Below are 18001 nucleotides of genomic sequence, written 5' to 3'. Positions count from 1 at the left end.
TACAAAATATGACAAGACTTGACTCTTGGAATGTATTTGATGCCTGCCCCCCCGACCAGCAGCACTCGCTTCGCTCGTGCCGCAAATGTCGGGGGCAGGCATCAAAAACATGCTTATTAACATTTAAAGTTAAAAAAAGTAAAATTAATAACGTACTTTCGACCGGCTATGAAGAAAAATCGTATACACTACGCGGGCCAAAAGTTGAAATCTCGGTCCTGCTCGTCATGATGCCCTCGGCTTCGCCTCGGGGCATCATGACGCGCAGGGCCGAAAATTCAACTTTCGGCCCTTGTAGTGTAATATACTATTGCTGTTATATAGGGAAAAGAATAAGAAATGCTCAATTCTTTTTTTTTTTAATTTTATATATAAAATGCTTGTAGAAATAATGCGAAAATGGCTATAATTATTGTTTATCACTTATATTTTATGCCGAGTATATTTTAATTATAAAATATTACTGCTTTTGAATTTTAAGTTTAAATTTTTTATGAATTTCAATTCGTGCACTTCATAATTAATATATGAAACTATTTTTCTTTGAACTATATTAAATAAATCTTTTTAACCTAATTTTTTTCTTTTATATTTTTGTAAATTATATGCAGAGTTGGGAAGTAACTTGTTACTTGTAATGTCGTTACAGTTACCTTTACCTTTTTCCGGCAATAATCGTTACTTTTTTCTGTCTGTAATAGTAACACAGTAATGTCATTACATAGTTACAGTAATGGTAACAAATTTAACCGTTAATTTTATCATATACTTTAGTTAGCTCTATTTAATAGATCGCGCGCTGATATAGTGCGTGTTAGGTATTCTTGATTGGATAGAAATATTTCCTTCTAGCAACTTTCCTTGCATTACACAGTTAACGAATCAGTTGGTCCCAGTATATATCTATGTCGCAGCTTATTTGCGAAAGATTTAATTTCAAGTTTTTAGAAATAGGCTTAAAGTTAGATCAGTTTTTTTATGCGGGGTGGGGCTTCGCCGCAGCCCCCCCTCTGCCTACATGTGTACTTTGAAGTAAAAGAAAATTGATTAATTGACGAACTGTGCACCAATGAATGTGCGGAAACGTGTACCGCCGTTTTGCAAACAGGCTAGCCTTGTTGTAAAAAGGCTGATTTCGCAAAAAGGCTGCGACATATATTATGTAACATGAACTATATATTTTTAGTGCTAACAGTAAATAAAAAAACTTTTCATAAGATTTGCGTTTTTCAATTTAGAGATTCCTATAAGATAAATATTATATAAAGAATTATATAAATTATTAGATATGTTTAATATAAAAGTCTGCTATAGGAGAGACTAATTTAGAGTTTGAATATTGATTATTAAGCTTAATATTGATTATTAAATAATTTAATTTTGAAAAGTCAAATATTTTATTTAATATTACAAAATAACAAAGAAGTAACGAGTTACTTTTTGCAAAAAGTAATGGTAACGTATACGTATTACTTTATGAAGTAACGTTCTTAACTCTGATTCTGTCGTATATAAAACAATATTAAAATACACCAATAATAAGTCACTAAATCAGTCAACGATCTATCGATAATAACAAGCTCTATTAATCTTTGGATCCTCAATCAATCGAACGACGGCCCTTATTCTTATTCATAAGATTTATATAGTTTTCCTAATCTTTCCCCGTCTCTATCCTTCTTAATAAATAAAAAATTACTCACTTTTCGTCGCATTACTGCAACCGGTGTCTTTTCGCTCTCCTCGTTTTTCGTTCCGTTGCTGCTTCTTTCTTGCACACGACAATCACTCGCACGGTTAATCATCATAACGCGCGCACTAATTATCGGAAATGACGATTACGCGACACTTTCAGCGGCATTCCCGTCATTGATCACACACACGCTATCACGTCATAAAAGGACGATACGGATAACAAAAAATAAAAGACGCGAACTGCGACATCGGTAATGCATCTCATATTTGCGTAACAAGCGAATCTTAAACGACAGAAGGAGTTTGAAAATGACGCGGCCAATTTCACGCGTCACTCGCTACGACGATAACGCGGTTCTCTTACCTGCCTAGCTGCTACCTACTTCGAATGCTAATTTGAAGCTTTACAGATATAGTACATATATATATATATATATATATATATATATATATACACACGCGTGCGTTTTAAGGCTACTGATATCTCGTATCGTGACATAACTAAATAAATATATCAGTTAAAAATAAATACCCGCGGAATGTAATATCCGAAAATACTCTTTGGCAACTTGCTTGTCTCGATAAAATAAATCTCGCGAAATACGCACTTCAACGAATACGCACCAATAAACGAATGTCGAATCTACACTACGCGATGAACAATTACTAATATATGAAGGTTAATTACGACTATACTCATCAGTACATAATTAAATGTATTGCGATGCGTATCGACTCGTTCCGTACATTTCATTAATGAGCAAGGATTTGGAAAAACGGCAACTTCACCTCGATACGACCTGAGTCGAGTTAGTAGCTATAACTAAGACACGATGGACTCCGAAAATGTACACAAATAGAATATAATATTATATGCGTAATACATTACGAATATGTTGACCTCGCGCGAAATACATATATTAGGGGTATTCAAATAAGTTAAAGTTTAACGGTTTGACAGGTTATGTCGGGTTAAAAAGTCGAGTAAAAAGTTAATTAATTAACTTTGGGCGCGCTACTCTTTAAGTTTATGCAAAATACACATAAGTGACTCATTAACCTATCACGTTAATTTTTGGGTTAAAAGTTTAAAAATTAACTTTTTACCCGACTTTTAACCCGACATAACCTGTCAAACCGTTAAACTTTAACTTATTTGAATACCCCTATTAATAAACAATCGATATGTAACGTGTTACGACTTTTCTTTGTATATAAGGAAGAATTATATTTTCTTTCGGTACTTGCCGCGAGCACGTCTCGAAGGATAATGACGCGTCACGCGCGGAGCGACTTGTTCCGCTGTTCGCTCTCGCTCGAGTTTATCGTATATATCTGTGTGGCACAAACATTGAACGCCACGCGTTGTTTGGATCACGCGATGTCAATTCTTTACCACTAACGAAATATTAACTGTAAAACAAACTTATGCGCCGCTGCGCACGTTGCGAATTATAATTTCAATAAATACGCACAAAAGTTATTATCGCACATTTTTTTGCGGTTCGTCTCGCAGACTCATTAGAGTCGCTAACGATTCATTATACCCATCATTGAGAATGATGGATGTGATTTACATTCCTGAAGTGTACGATTCCACTTTCACTTGCATTTTTCGTTTTATTATCCACTAATTCCCGATATTTACATTAATGCACATGCCCATTACAATAATACTATTATGGTCATTTATCATGGTAAACGACATGGAAAGCTTTGCAGGAAGTATATCGAAGTTGATTGCTGGCACAAACATAAATTATGGCCTCTTGTGTGTATATTTCGGCTTAACATCTTATTGTTAGTATAACATGGTGTGAAAATACCATCAGACAACATCATAATAACGTGACATTTTGTACGTGGTAGATTTATTGAACGTATATTTATGTAAACTAGGATTGGTAAATGTTTAGTATAACGCTCTTCTCTCCGATTTTCTTAAAACTTTGTAAAATTGTTTATTTCTGTGTGTAAAAAACATTCTGAGAAGGAAAATCGTCGCTCAGGTCTCGTTTTTAAAAAATTTAATTTCAAAGTTTTGATGTCGGTAAGGTAGGAAAATGATAATTTACGTTTGGGCATGCACACGTGTGTGTGTGCCTTGCTTTATAGAAGTTCTGATTTTCGTTAAAGCAGGACATACACACGTGTGTGTTTGGGTGCATTCAGCCGATACTCTGCTAGCCTAGCAATCGTGAGCAGTCGCTCGTTTTCGCTCGTTTCCTCTCCTTTGACCCAATGGATTAAAAAGAGAGGAAACGAGCGAAAACGAGCGACTGCTTACGATTGCTAGGCTCATGATGTAAAAAGAAAGGTGTTTCATTGCGCATAATGGCGGCCAAATACGGAGCAGCCAATCAAATTCACTCCCCAAATGTAGCGCGAAATTCTAATGCAGTATTGGTAAAAATGTAAAGAAAAGTTGTAAATGTAAAAAAAATACAAACAAAATTAAAAATTTTTAAAGTAATAAAAGACTACATAAAAATAAAAATACGTAATATAATTTGAAATGATAAAATTATTAACCTAGATTGATTAGGCCGGTTCTACAATCAGTTGTATGGATGCCGAAACGCAGCCGAGGAAATAAGAATTTCTTTTTCGAAAACAAATTTTCTTCATTGAACCATTAGTTACGTTATAAAATGCTGTCATTGATACAATGGCCGTTGCAATGCTTTATTAATATATATATATATATATATATATATATATATATAAACCTATGATAATATTAAATATAATAAGATCGGACTATGTAGACCGCTTTAAGTTTTAGAAGCCGTGCTATTCATAAAAAATAAGTGTATAAAAGTTAGTATAATTTATATATATAAAACAAAGTCTGGTTAGTTACACCATTTATAACTCAAGAACGGCTGGACAGATTTTAATAATCTATGGTTTGTTGGATTCGTCTCTGCCCTGAATAGCATAATAACTTAAAAAAAAGAAAAAAAAAAAATCTAGAAAGATATCCAAATACACCAAACACCGGGGCCGGGGCGAAGCCCGGCGGGGCATGCTAGTATAATAATAACAAATAAATAAATGCATTTATATTTCATAACGTTATTTTATTTTTATCAACATTTTCTTTATTAGACAGTTTATATATATATTTTTATTTTTTCTTACGTATGTTATTTTCTATTATCTCTCTGTTTAGTTTTCTCAGTCTTATTAACTTTCAAACTTGTCTCAGTTTGTAGACAAGCATTAAGCCATTGCTGACGAATTGGAGTTTCTTTCGGAAATCTAAAAAAGGTTATTCCTCTTGCATCTCCGTCGCATGTTTGATTTTTGCAATTTTTTATGGAACACGATGGCATTGTTTCTGTAAACAAAATATAATATGTAGCTTACTAATAATAAATTGGCACATTTAAAGATGGCCAGGACAAACCTCTTATCGTAGTAGCAGTAGGTATACTACGTTTACGCGAGCGTTACTTCTGTAGTAACTTACGATATATCACTCGTTTACGCGGAGTAAATTATCGTAAGTTACTACAAAATCCCGTTTACGCGAAGGAATTATCATAAGTTACTACAGAAGTAACGCTCGCGTAAACGTAGTAGTAGATTCGTTGGACCGGCCCAAGAAACTGCGCTGTAAACTGGTGTACGATGGTTTGTCTAGAGACTTCGATTTTTCCTTATTGGTCCAATCATAAGCTGACCGTTCCTCATAGAAGCTCTTCTTCACAAACAGATAAGAAGATTGCTAATATGTTGCTTACATTCTCATCAAAGTTACAATATTATGATGATGAAATGTCTTTCAAAGAAATTTTTTGTATAATTCATTACATGCACTAATAAAACAAAAACATTTATATTTATAAATATTATTATTAATTCTAATGATAAATACCTTCTTATCGAATGTTAGATCTAAATTAGTCAATTAAAGAAGCAAGGTTATGCGATGCATTTACATTCGACGGTTATGATCCACCTTCTCTCTGTCTAGCAGAGACATTGAGTCCTGTGTATTTTTTATTCTTTCTCCTACTACTTCCGTAAGTATGACAGGAACAACCAGGAACTAGACGTCAGATAAGCAAAACTCGCCGGTTGGATTTAAGCGAGAATCCGCTCATGCGGCGGCTAACAATCTAACCTCTTACATATCATGGAAGTAGCCATGTTGCTTTTTACATTTGGGGAGGCTTTTTGATTGGTCAGAAGGCAGTCATTATTTTAGACCACTGCGCATCTCGGGAATGAAACACCTTTCTTTTTACATCATGGCTAGGCTAGCGGAGTATCGGCTGAACGCACCCTGTGTGTGCCCTGCTTTAACGAAAATCACAACTTCTATAAAGCAGGGCATACACGTGTGTGTGTGTGTGTGTGTGTGTGTGTGTGTGTGTGTGTGTGTGTGTGTGTGTGTGTGTCTGTGTGTGTGTGTGTGTGTGTGTGTGTGTGTGTGTGTGTGTGTGTATGTGTGTGTGTGTGTGTGTGTGTGTGTGTGTGTGTGTGTGTGTGTGTGTGTGTGTGTGTGTGTGTGTGTGTGTGCGCGTGTGTGCGTGCGTGCGTGCGTGCGTGCGTGCGTGCGTGCGTGCGTGCGTGTGTGTTATCCATGACAAAATGAAGTTGTGCAGTATTTTAAAAACGTAAATTATCATTTTCCTACTTTACCGATATCAAAACTTTGAAATTAAATTTTTAAAAAACAAGACCTGAGCAACAATTTTCCTTCTCAGAATGTTTTTTACACACAGAAATAAACAATTTTACAAAGTTTTAAGAAAATGGGAGGGGAGAGCGTTATACTAAACATTTACCCTAGGATTTAATATACGATAGAAAGTCATATATATATATATATACGATAGAAAATCATATATATATATATATATGCCTCCGAAATGAAGAGCAGCAGGAGAATTAAAAATCCATTGAGTACTATCCTTGGTAAGAAGTTTAGCTAAGTCTCCGTTCTTGTTAGAGCCGGCAGAAAAGAGTTTGCAAAGCTCAGCATCAGCATACCTTTGAGATTTGTACCGCAATCACTATAAAGCGTGGAACAAATTTCTCTACGGGAAGTGAACCGCTTAAAAGCTGCTATAAAGGCCTCGGTTGTATAGTCTGTGACTAACTCTAAGTGTATCGCCGAAGTGGAAAAACAAACGAAAAGAACAACGTAGGCCAATGTCTTAGCATTCTTGCCTCTCCAAGTCTTAATTATGAAAGGACCTGCATAATCTACACCTACGTGATCGAAATGACGTGAAGGCGTCACCCTCTCAGTTGGCAATTGACCCATTAATTGTTGGGCTCGTTGCTGACGAAACCTAGTGCAAACAACACATTTTAGAATGAAAAATCGAACGACGATTCGACCTCCTAATATCCAATAGTTGTTTCGTATAAAAGAAAGTGTATCTTGAACTCGCCGTGTAGCGTACGATTGTGGGCGTCAGCAATAATCAACGATGAAAAAATAGAATCTTTCGGCAAAATGTAAGGATGTTTAGCACAATCGGGTAGAAAGGATCGTTCCAAACGACCACCCACCCGCAACAGTCCGTTTAAATCTAGACGTGGTGTGAGCTTCAATAGTGCGTTTGATTTCGGTAGATCTCTACCTTCTAACAAAGCTTTAATCTCAAACGAAAAATGTGCCTGTTGAACGGTCTTGATCCAGAATCTTTGCATCATTTATCTCTGACACCGTCAAAGGCAAATTGACAATGGATTCCTTCGTTCCACGGAAACAACGTACGCCTTTTTTACACAGAGCGGTTATCCTCAGAAGTCTAGTTAGAGTTAGAATATCTCCCAAGCAAATCCCAAATTTTCGTTGATTTAGATTCAAGAGTAGTGGCTACCTTACAAGGTCTTTCCTCTAAGTTATTTTCTGAAGATAGGGAATATAAATCCTTAGGCCAGGTTGAATGATGCTGAGTTAGCCAATGTGGCCCTATCCACCAAGCTTTTGATTCTAATAATTGTTGAGGTGTTAGACCTCTAGTCGCTAAGTCGGCAGGATTGTCTTTACCAGAAATAAATCGCCATTCCGCTTGAGGAAGCTCTCCTTGAATGAAGCTGACTCTATTATGAACAAATTCCTTCCATCTCGATGGATGGCCAAGTATCCATGTAAGGGCAACCTCAGAATCTATTCTCAGAAAAACTGGGATATTCTTTAACTCTATTACCTTGAGTATGTGTGAAACTAGTTTCACAAGCAGAACCGCTGCCATCAATTCTAACCGAGGAATTGTGAGTTTTTTCAAAGGCGCAACCTTTGTCTTAGAAGCTATAAAACAAGTCGTAATTTGACCGTCGATTGATGTTACCCGAGCGAAGACAACTGCAGCCATAGCTTGTTGCAACGCATCACTGAATCCGTGAATTTCAACTAAAGAATCCGATTGCAAACCTACCCAACGAGGGAATTCGAATTTCGGCATATCTCGTAAACTGTCCACAAAAGTTATCCATTTCCTGGACAACCTGTCAGTCAAAGGTTCATCCCAATCCAACTTTACCGACCTTAACTCTTGGATGAATATTTTTCCTCTAATAGTAATAGGCGACAGAAAACCCATAGGATCAAAAAATTTAGCGACCGTGGACAGAACAGTTCTCTTGGTAATTTTTTTTAATAAAGGGAGTTCAATCGTAAATTGGAATATATCTGAAAAAGCATTCCAGGAAAGTCCAAGTACATGAACGGTTTCACCCTAATTAAAGAAAATAGAATGTAACGCTATCTTCCTTTCGTAAGGAATATGTGTCAGAACGTCAGGGTGATTACTCATCCATTTCTTCAGCACGAATCCGCCCGCCATGCATAGCTGGTCTAGCTGGACAACCTTTTCCTGAGCTTCCTGAATCAAATCCGCTCCTCCATGGAACTCATCCACGTATCTACCTTTTTTAACGGTAGGAATAGCTAAAGGAAATCGGTGTCTTTCATCTATTGCTAATTGAATAAGAGTACGTAGAGCTAGGAAGGGCGAACACACCTCCCCATAAGTAACCGTGATAAGAACAAAAGTGATGATTCGTTCTAACGAGTCTAACCAAAGGATTCTCTGAAAATCCCAATCCGACGAATCTACTTTTATCTGTCGAAACATCTTTTTGATGTCTGCTATAAACACACAACGAAAGAGGCGGAACCATAATAGAACGTCAAATAAATCGATTTGCAATTTCGTACCTGTATGCAGTAAATCATTAAGGGACACGCCCGTAAACGTAGGACTCGAACCGTTAAATACAACGCGTAATTTTGTAGTTAGACTCTGCTCCCGTAATACGCCACGATGAGGAAAATAGTAAGCTATCAAATAATAATAAGAGAAATAGGATCGTAACGATATACAAACAATTAGAATCAAAAGCCATGCGATCAAAGGTTCAGGTTGTTCCGAAGGAACTTTTCGCATGTGATCCAATCCTTCATACTCTGTCATAAAGTCCGAATAGATTTTACAATAGTTCGAATTCGATTTGAATCTACCCGACAAATTCGTGATAAGCCTGGCAGCTTTGTTTTTTGAATCACCGAGTCTATTTGGGTCTGACTTGAAAGGCAGTTTAACGATGATATCTACCCTTGTCATCTCTCTTATGAGTCGAGAGGAAATGATCTTCACAATTCTGCTCTTCTTTAGAAATAATTGGAGTTATCGAAGAGGGAACCTCTTCTATTTCCCAAAATTTATGAACTAAATTGTAAAGATCATTTTCAATCAATCAATTTATTATTAACTTCAGCTACATAGCCAAGAAGTGGACTTGGTTTACAAAATAACCTTAATCATTCATACCCATACCGCACACTCCTAATACATTCTTATTTTCTTTTTCTTATTTTACACTCTTTCTCTCTCCACAGTTTCGTCAATATGTCGCCTTTCTTTTTCTCCAATACATCATTACATAATCTGTTTACAATCTCATTACTGCTACTCCCTAACCCTATGAACCAGTTTTTGGTGTAATCACAGTCTTCGATATAGTGCCTAAGATTATCTTTACCTTGACGACAGAACACACACATCAATTTTTCCTCCTCCAACCAATACTTATTACCCTCCTCCAAGTTTCCACATCTCAATCTTATTAACGCTTTTACACTATCTCCTACGTTTACCTTAACTAAGTTTTTCATTTTCAAATACCTGGGACCATCCAGACTCATATAGAGCTCCTTATACCTTTCATTATATTTTGTTTCCAATAATCTATTCTCCTCCATTTGTCGTTGAACCTCCCAGTCCTTATGCACCAATTCCGACTTTATATCCCCCCCCTGCTCTGGTACACTCTATTGCTTGTACCCCCCAGCCGTTTCTATTATAATATAATTCCTTCTCATTACTGTACATATCCCCCCAATTATTTTTATCTTTTTCCATCCAACATTTCTTTACCCATCTATCTTCTTTTTCTGCCCTTGCTTTCTCTTCAAACTTCATTGCTTTTAGTCCCCATCCAATCCTGAACTTTTTAAGTCTCAATTCCCTTGACATCAAATATCTTGGCGTGCAGAAATCCAATCTAAAAACCCATCTGACGTAATCTAGCATGATCTTCTCTAACTCTTTCTTTTCCGCCCACCCCCAAATCTCCACCCCATATGACAACACGCTTTGCACTAAGTACTTAAATAACATCCATCTTCTGCAAAAATCATTCTTACAGATTCTTTCCCCCAATCCCCAGACTCTATTGGCTGCCATCCTTCCTTTACAACTCAGCTCTTTTATATGATCCTTATAATTTCCTTTATTATTAAATACAAAACCCAGGTATTTGAAAGTCTGGACCTCCTCTAATTCCTTATCCTCCCATTTCCATCTCTCTTTTTTCTCTTTGTTTCCTCTGTTAAAAACCATAACTTTAGTCTTATCCACACATAACAATAGTTTCTTTTTCTTTAACAATCTTCTTAACGTGTCCGTCATATCCATTAACGCAACTCTATTTTTCGCCACGAACACCATATCATCCGCATATTCCAACGACCATATCCTATCACTGAGTAACGGCACCCCCCCAATGTTCCTATCCTTTAACGTTTTTCCTATATCTGCAATATACAAATTAAACAGAAGTGGACTCATCACACAGCCTTGGCGAACTCCTTTGTGTGTTCTGAATTCATCCGTCAGCCCTTCTTTTGTTCTTACGCCAACCACCGTCTCCTCATACATTTTCTCCAATCTTCTTATAATATTCCGATTTACTCCATTGTCCTTTAGGGTTGCCTACAGTTGTTACCTATCCACATTGTCAAACGCCGCCTTTAAGTCTACAAAAAGTGCATACACCTTACTTTCCTTCCCTCCTTTCTTTTTCTCCCTTTGTACCAGATGGTTCAGAATGAAGACATTGTCCATCGTAGACCTTCCCCCCCTGAAACCAGCCTGGCTCTCAGGCAGTAATCCCAATCTCTCTACCTCCCGTTCCAATCTATTCCTAAGAATCTCCGCGTAGATCTTGTATGCCGAGCAAAGCAGAGATATTCCTCTGTAGTTTCCCACGGCCTCCTGGTCTCCTCTCTTATGTAGAGGCACGATTATGGACGTCTTCCAATCCTTCAAGAGATCTCCCTCCATCCAAATCTGTCTTATCAGCTCTACCAGACCATTTCTGACAGACCTACCTCCGTATTTTCATGCTTCTATGGGAATACCATCCACTCCTACAGCCTTCTTTGTTCTTAACTTTTTCACCGCTTCGTGTACCTCCTCTTCACTCGGCAACTCCTCTTTCTTATATTCCTAAACTCCCAAAGTTCTCACAGGATTACTGCTATTCCCATAGTCCATCTGCCCTTCCGTTCCCTCCAATAACTCCATAAAATGTTTTTTCCATGCTTCCTTCCTTATATTGGCTTCCCTCCATACTTTCTTCCTCCTTTTTCTGTTGATAAACTTCCATACCTCTGCCACGCTCCTCAGGTTCTTTAACTCTATCTCTTCTTCCTCTCTCTTCTCCCTTTGCTTCTGCTCCGCCAGCTCCTTCAGCTTCTTCTTCTCCTCCAAGAACTTATCTTTTCTTTTCTTTCTCTTCCTCCATTTCTTGTAAAGTCTATGCACCAACCTCTTTTTTCTTGTACACTGCCTATCCCACCAATCTTTGTGTCCTAGTTCCCTCTTACCAGTTTTCACTTTTTTCTTTACCAGTGCTTCTTGGACTACACCTTTCAGCTTCTGCCATTTATCTTCTACCGACCCCCGTAACTCGTTCTCCCATATTACATTATTTGTACTTTCCCTATACTTCTGTATTGCTTCTTTGTCCCAGCAGATCCTCCATATCTCCTCTTCTCTTCTTTCTTCCTCTCTTTCTGGTTTCTCTTCCTCTCTTCCTCCTTCCAGCGTCACCATAATCGGCATGTGGTCCGAGTCTACTCTGTCCCCTATACTAAATTTTTGCACGATGTCCCGCGCTTTTTCATTACAAAGGACGTAGTCTATTACGGAACTACCCCTTGCCCCAACAAACGTATATTTTCCCTCCCAATCGTCTGCCGTTGTACCGTTCAGGACGTACCAGCCTTTGTCCTGTATAAACTCTATGAGCTCCTTTCCGCCGTTACTCACTAACTTATCTTTACTTTTCCTCTCCACTCCACCATCTTCCTCCTCTCCACCCCCCATTTCGCCGATCCTAATGTTAAAGTCCCCCCCTATTAACATAAACTCACCGTCCATTCCCTCTGTCACGTTATCCAATACTACCTTTAAATCATTCCAGCACTCCTTATTATATATCGAGATAATGTACATGCTTTCCTCTCCCTCCACGATTTCCGATACTAACACACCCTTCATTTGTTTACATATAATTTTCGTGTTCTGATCTCCCCAATTTTTTCTCTTACCTATAATAAAGCCCCCTTTCGCTCTACCCTTCCTCTTATCTCTAGTCGCAAAACTGCATTCCCAAACGTGTGTCTTTGGGAGCTTTACTTTTAGCTTTTCCTACCTCTCTTTATCCACCCACGTTTCACACATGCTAATGAAATCGTACTTACATATAAACTTCCAAAAATCTTTCCTTTTATTCCCTACCCCCGCCACGTTCCAAAACATTACCTTCCTACCTAATTTATCATTTCCCCCTCTGCTTCTCTTTTCCCTTTTCTTCCCATCCTTCTCTTCCGTCCGTCCCTCCACCGTCCTCTCTTCTTGGCCGCCTCTTAGAAATTCTTCTCTTCCCTAACTTTCCTCGCCTCTTCATTCCAAATGTATAATTTTCCATCTATATTTAATTTCCTATATCCTTCTTTCACGCTCTTTCCTTTCTCTCTCTCACTTCTAGCGCGCTCCCTCAGTTTCCTCTGCACGTCTCTTTCTTCCTGCGACATGTCATGATCTATGTATACTCTCCTGCCCACTAGTTTCTTTTTTTTTCATTATTTTCTCTTTCACCTCCCAGTTGATCAGCTCCACAATGATCACCTCCTTTCCTTCTCTACCTACCACCTGTACATTTTTCACTTTCTCCCTGACATCAAACTCCTTATTGAGGAATTCACCAGCTGTATCCCTAATAGTACCTTCTCCTTTATTCAGTCCTCTTATCACTATATTATTTTTCTTTTCCTTCCTCTTCTTTTCCTCTAGTGTTCTCTTCAATTTTCTCACTTCCTCCATTGTCACCTTCATGATTTTCTCTCCTTGTAACTCCGTGCTACCATCCTTTTTTCTCAGCAGATTGATTGCTCTCTCCGCCACCTCTTCAGCTAAATTTTCGTTTTCCCGGGTTCCTCTATTTCCTTGTCGTTCTAGATCTTCCATTCTTTTTTCCATTTTATCCAGCCTACCCTCTAGCCTTTTCTCCCTCGTCTCCCATTTTTCTTCTAACCTGTTCATTTTGGCTTTAACTTCACTCATTTCCCTCCTCATATCTACCATTTCTTCCTTTATTTCTCTCAGAATTGCCACCAATGCATCTTCCTCCTCTCTCTTCCTTTTCTCATCGCTCTTCTTCCTTTCATCCTCCAACCTTATTTTCACTTCAGGTGGGGTTCTGTCTACTCTGTTACACTTTTTGAAAATATCATCCGCACCTAACTCACATCTCTTTTTTTTTGCAATATTTATTTCATTTTCTTTGCTTATAGTCCCTTGCAAGCATTCCATAATACTCGTTGAATTCGATCTCTCTCTCCTCGCCTCTTCCCTTATTCTCATCCCCTTTACATTCCTCCCTTCCCGCTATGTTACGTGTGCTGTATCACACGGCTCCCCCTCCTTGACTCTGACACGATACTCAGTCATCTCTCTCCTTGCCTCCGGTAGTTGTACTTGCACCGATACGCCAGGCGCCACCTGCCTTTCCTTCTTCACGGGAGAACCCTCGAGCGGCGATACGCGATGCTAAAGAAAAGAGAAGCAGATTCCCTATCTTATTCCTAGCCTATTCCTTTCCCCTCTCTGGCCTAACCTCAAAACTTCGACGTGTACTTATCCTGTTAATTATATCTCCCTCTCAGCAATCCCTTCCTTCCCTCCAATCTCACCGTTTCCTCCACAGTTTATCTCCCCTCTCGCCTTATACCTATCGCCAAAACAAAACTACGCACGCCGTTAATCGCAGTACGCTATACCGCAATCGCACTCCGCATCCACTCACACACGCATCCACTAACCAAGCCCCGTAAAGATCATTTTCAACAGACACGTGATAGCTATGTCTATTTGCCGAAGGCTTACCAAGCGTAATTGGACCTGAAATTATCCACCCTAAATTAGTGGATTGCGCCACTGGAGATCCAACTGGTCCTTTTTTCAGCTTTGCCTCAAGGAGAAAACCGTAAACATCCGCCCCTAATATTAAGTCTATTGATCCCGGTAAAAAGAAGTCAGGATCCGCTAACCGAATTCCCTCTAAATGAGGCCAAGACTGCTGAGGTAGCTTTGCCGATAAAGTTGAAGTTGTAAGTTTTGGAAGAATGTGCGCCGAAATCTTCAATTCAAAATCAGATTTAAAATGTGCTCTTAATCTGAAAGAAGTGAATCCCTTGGAGAGTTGTGAATGAGTACGAGGCAATCTGAGCTGTTGTACGACGCGTTCAGATATTAATGAGATCTCCGATCCCTGATCAAGAAAAGCTCGAACTTTTCTAACTTCTTTCCTATCTGAAATTATTAACACTTACGCAGTTGCTAATAATACGCATGAAGTTGTTAGATTTTTATCAACCGAAGAGTGTAATACTTTAGCATTGTCCTGTCCTTGTACAGATGGGCTTGACTGGGCTTGTATATCAGACTTTACGTCTTTTGAAGTCGAAGAGGTATCTGTTTTGTGTATCGTGGTGTGGTGTTTTTGATCACACTTCTTACAACGTTTAGTTACTTTGCAGTGAGATACTCTGTGATTCCCTAAACAGTTGTAACACAACCTGTGTTTAACTACAAGCGCCAATTTCTGAGCTGTAATCTCATCCATATATTTAAGACACTTTATAACGTAGTGTTTTCCCTTACAAATCGGACAAGATGATGACTTCGACGAAGAAGTATCATCTGCTTTTCCTTGATAATGAGCTTTAGCCGTAGGTTTGTTAGACTTTCACGCGTCTTTGCTTCGCGAGATTTTTCATAAGCTTGCAGTGAGAAAAGACGAGTAATAAGAAAGGTTTTAAGTTCCGGCCAAGTGAGAGGAACTGTTGACGAACCCAATCTATTTTCCCAAGCTTTGACCGATTCTGCGTCCAACCTTCGTACTATGTGGAAAACAAGCATATCATCCCATGTTCCTACAGGGCGATGTAGTGTTTCTAAAGTTTGATAAATCTGAGTAAAAGTAGTATATAAATGTTTAAGTTCGGTAGCCGATTCTTTTGTCATAGGTTTCAAATCATGAAGTGATTGTAATGTCGTGTTAACCTGAAGTCTTAGGTTATCGTAAAATGAAAGTAATGACTCCCACGCCGTTGTCAAGTTTTCCTCAGTGAGTGTCGTATTCTGAATCAGCTGAGCAGCAGTACCGGTCAAACTTGTTTTCAAGTATTGCAACTTCTTTATTTGTGAAATATCTTCTTTTAAAACGAGAGAAGTAAACAAATCTCTGAAATTGAGCCATTTCGACGGTGTTCCATCAAATTTTGGAATGTTGATACGAGGAAGTCTACCATGTTTGTATCGAGATCCATTCGACATAGGAATCTCACGAGATAGATATTGTGTAGATGTAGAGTTTGTCGTAATTGGTTGCTCTAGCGATTGATTCGACGAGGAACTTATTGCAACTGGTTGCTCTGCACTGAAACTAGCCTTTATCTTTTCTGAAGCTGCTAAATAACAAGTCTCAGTATTCGAATATAACTGTTCCTTAAAATAGGAATAAGTTTTAAGAATCAACGACCTTTCTTCATTTGGAAGTTCGGCGAGAGCCATTAGAATGGCGTCATGCTCTGTACTAAATTTAGTCCAAAGATTAGTTAGGGAGGACAAGTATCTATCTGCTCTCTGTTTCGTAATTCTCGAGGACCCCTTGGCGATAAAACTATCATAAGCTTCAGCTATAAATTTTCTTGTCATGATTTGTTGACCAATACTGTGGATTATCGAATTCATTGTACTGAATGTAGATAACTATTTTAACTTAAAAGAAAAGAAAAGAAACTCGAAAGAATCAGGCGGAATGCTTTTCACTTTCTCTGTTCTGTAAATCTTCGCGAAACTCGATGTGTCGTTTCTCTGTTCCGGAAGTTGTATATGACAGTAACAGTATTCAGCAAAAGAATTGATTCCAACTTCCAACTTTGTATCCGGAATCACAAATCCGGCCCGAACTCTATACGAAACTACAAATTCTTATCTACTTATCCGGAACCATGTATCCGGCTCGAAGGACCAATGTTTAATGTACCAGCTCACGCATGAGCCAGACCTTTTGATTTGCAAAAAAGAAAAGACACAAACTTTATCGGTGGCGATAAGAGACTGTATATTTCTGACAATGAGTTAGCACGAATATCTATTTGAATCATAATCAAACGTGAGGAACATAAACGACGATAACATCTTAGTAAGCTGTGTGAAATACAATAAACGAAATAAATAAGTAGTCAAATCCAGTTGCGCCACGCTCTCAGCGCTGAAGTATTGTTTTGAAACATGGCTGACACTGAACGCGCGGATCATTTAAAATGATACAAGTCCCGCTATCTACCTTATCTCGAATGCATTAGTATTATGATAAACGCAACAGAGGGCAGCTAATATACAGTCTCTCTTTGTCTCTAACTATATCTCACTGAATCTACTTTTGCTTCAAACAATAATAAAACACGAACATCCTGTTACGGCTTTCCTTGCTCTATTCTTCAAACTGAATTTTAATCCGCGGAGCCATTTAAATATTAGATAAAATAAAACAATTTCTAAATTTTTTATTGGAGATCAATTTTGTGAGTTAAAATAAACAGACAAATTAAATGCAGTCTCTATAAATATGCAACCTGCGGCATTTGCTGGTATTTTTGGTGGCTGAACACGGCGTTCGTGTATTTCTGGCATAAATGCATTGATCCCAAATGAAAATTTATGCGGCATTATACACAACTTTGTATAAACTCGTTACATATATATTTTACTTTTTGTATATTTTTAATATATATATATTTAATATTTAATATTTAATATATATATATTAATATAATTATATATATATATATATATTCTCTCTCTCAAAATATGAATATATCCCGTTATTTAAATTATAATATAACTAGCATGCCTCGCCGCCGGGCTTCGCCCCGGAGAACATGTGTATTAAGACACGCAAATAGTCTCTCTTTCTTTCCCTCCTTCCCCCCTCCTCCCCCCCCCTTATTATTTCCCGAAAAATTGAAAAAAATAAAAAAACTGGTTTTTAAAAGATCGGTAACGAAAAATTATATACTTTATGGCACTCCCCGGGAAATTCAACTCCTACTTTATGTACAATTTTTTGAGATTTGGTCATTCCGAACCGGTTTCCAAAAAGATTGGTAACAAAAAATAGTACACTTTATAGCACTTCCCGGGAAATTATACTCCTTTTTCATGTATAATTTTTTGAGATTCAATCAATTATTTCTATAAAAATTGGAAAAATTAAAAAAACCGGTTTCCAAAAAAATCGGTAACAAAAACTGTACACATCATGGCACTCCCCGTAAAATTCTTTTACCACTACTTTTTTAAGATTCGGTCAATAAATTTCCAAAAAATTGAAAAAATTTCCGTACCGGCTTCCAAAAAGATCGGTAACGAAAAATTATACACTTTATAGCACTCCCCGAAAAATTCTGCCCCTGCTTGATCTA

At 37.9% G+C, this 18001-nt stretch overlaps 2 protein-coding genes and 1 long non-coding RNA gene across 4 annotated transcripts in view; all 3 read right to left on the bottom strand.

The window, feature by feature from the left end:
* Vps26 (vacuolar protein sorting 26) overlaps positions 1 to 2045 on the bottom strand; it is an 83861-nt gene extending 81816 nt beyond the window's left edge. Inside the window, exon 1 of one of the 2 annotated variants that reach the window (XM_077408390.1) lies at positions 1704 to 2045. In XM_077408390.1, coding sequence (XP_077264516.1) covers positions 1704 to 1808 — 105 coding nt within the window. In that variant the 5' untranslated portion in view covers positions 1809 to 2045. The remainder of the gene's footprint in view (positions 1 to 1703) is intronic. The other variant, XM_077408392.1, reaches the window with a different exon arrangement.
* Positions 2046 to 4014: 1969 nt separating this feature from the next.
* On the bottom strand, positions 4015 to 5956 carry LOC143898639 (uncharacterized). Its single transcript, XR_013257268.1, has 3 exons — positions 5579 to 5956; positions 5108 to 5404; positions 4015 to 5038 (listed from the first exon to the last, which is right to left on the bottom strand). It is a non-coding gene; the product is annotated as an uncharacterized LOC143898639 (long non-coding RNA).
* A 681-nt stretch (positions 5957 to 6637) lies between these two features.
* Positions 6638 to 7368, bottom strand: LOC143898864 (uncharacterized). The gene is made up of 2 exons (XM_077408646.1): positions 7103 to 7368; positions 6638 to 7004 (listed from the first exon to the last, which is right to left on the bottom strand). The coding sequence occupies exons 1-2, from the start codon at positions 7366 to 7368 to the stop codon at positions 6638 to 6640; spliced, it is 633 nt and encodes a 210-aa protein (XP_077264772.1).
* Between the last annotated feature and the right edge of the window lie 10633 nt (positions 7369 to 18001).

This window comes from Temnothorax americanus, unplaced genomic scaffold (genome assembly GCF_048541705.1).
Source record: "Temnothorax americanus isolate GAGA-0224 unplaced genomic scaffold, ASM4854170v1 Scaffold24, whole genome shotgun sequence".
Classification (NCBI taxonomy): Eukaryota; Metazoa; Arthropoda; class Insecta; order Hymenoptera; family Formicidae; genus Temnothorax; species Temnothorax americanus.
The sequence above is the reverse complement of the archived record's forward strand: the minus strand, read 5'-3'. Positions and strand labels throughout refer to the sequence as shown.

Bases quoted from the DNA above. Each gene is read 5' to 3' on its own strand.
- LOC143898864 (XM_077408646.1), bottom strand. From the start codon at position 7,368: ATGCAAAGATTCTGGATCAAGACCGTTCAACAGGCACATTTTTCGTTT. The intron at 7,005-7,102 runs GTTCAAGATACA...TGTTTGCACTAG, and splicing joins AATCGTACGCTACACGGCGA to GTTTCGTCAGCAACGAGCCC.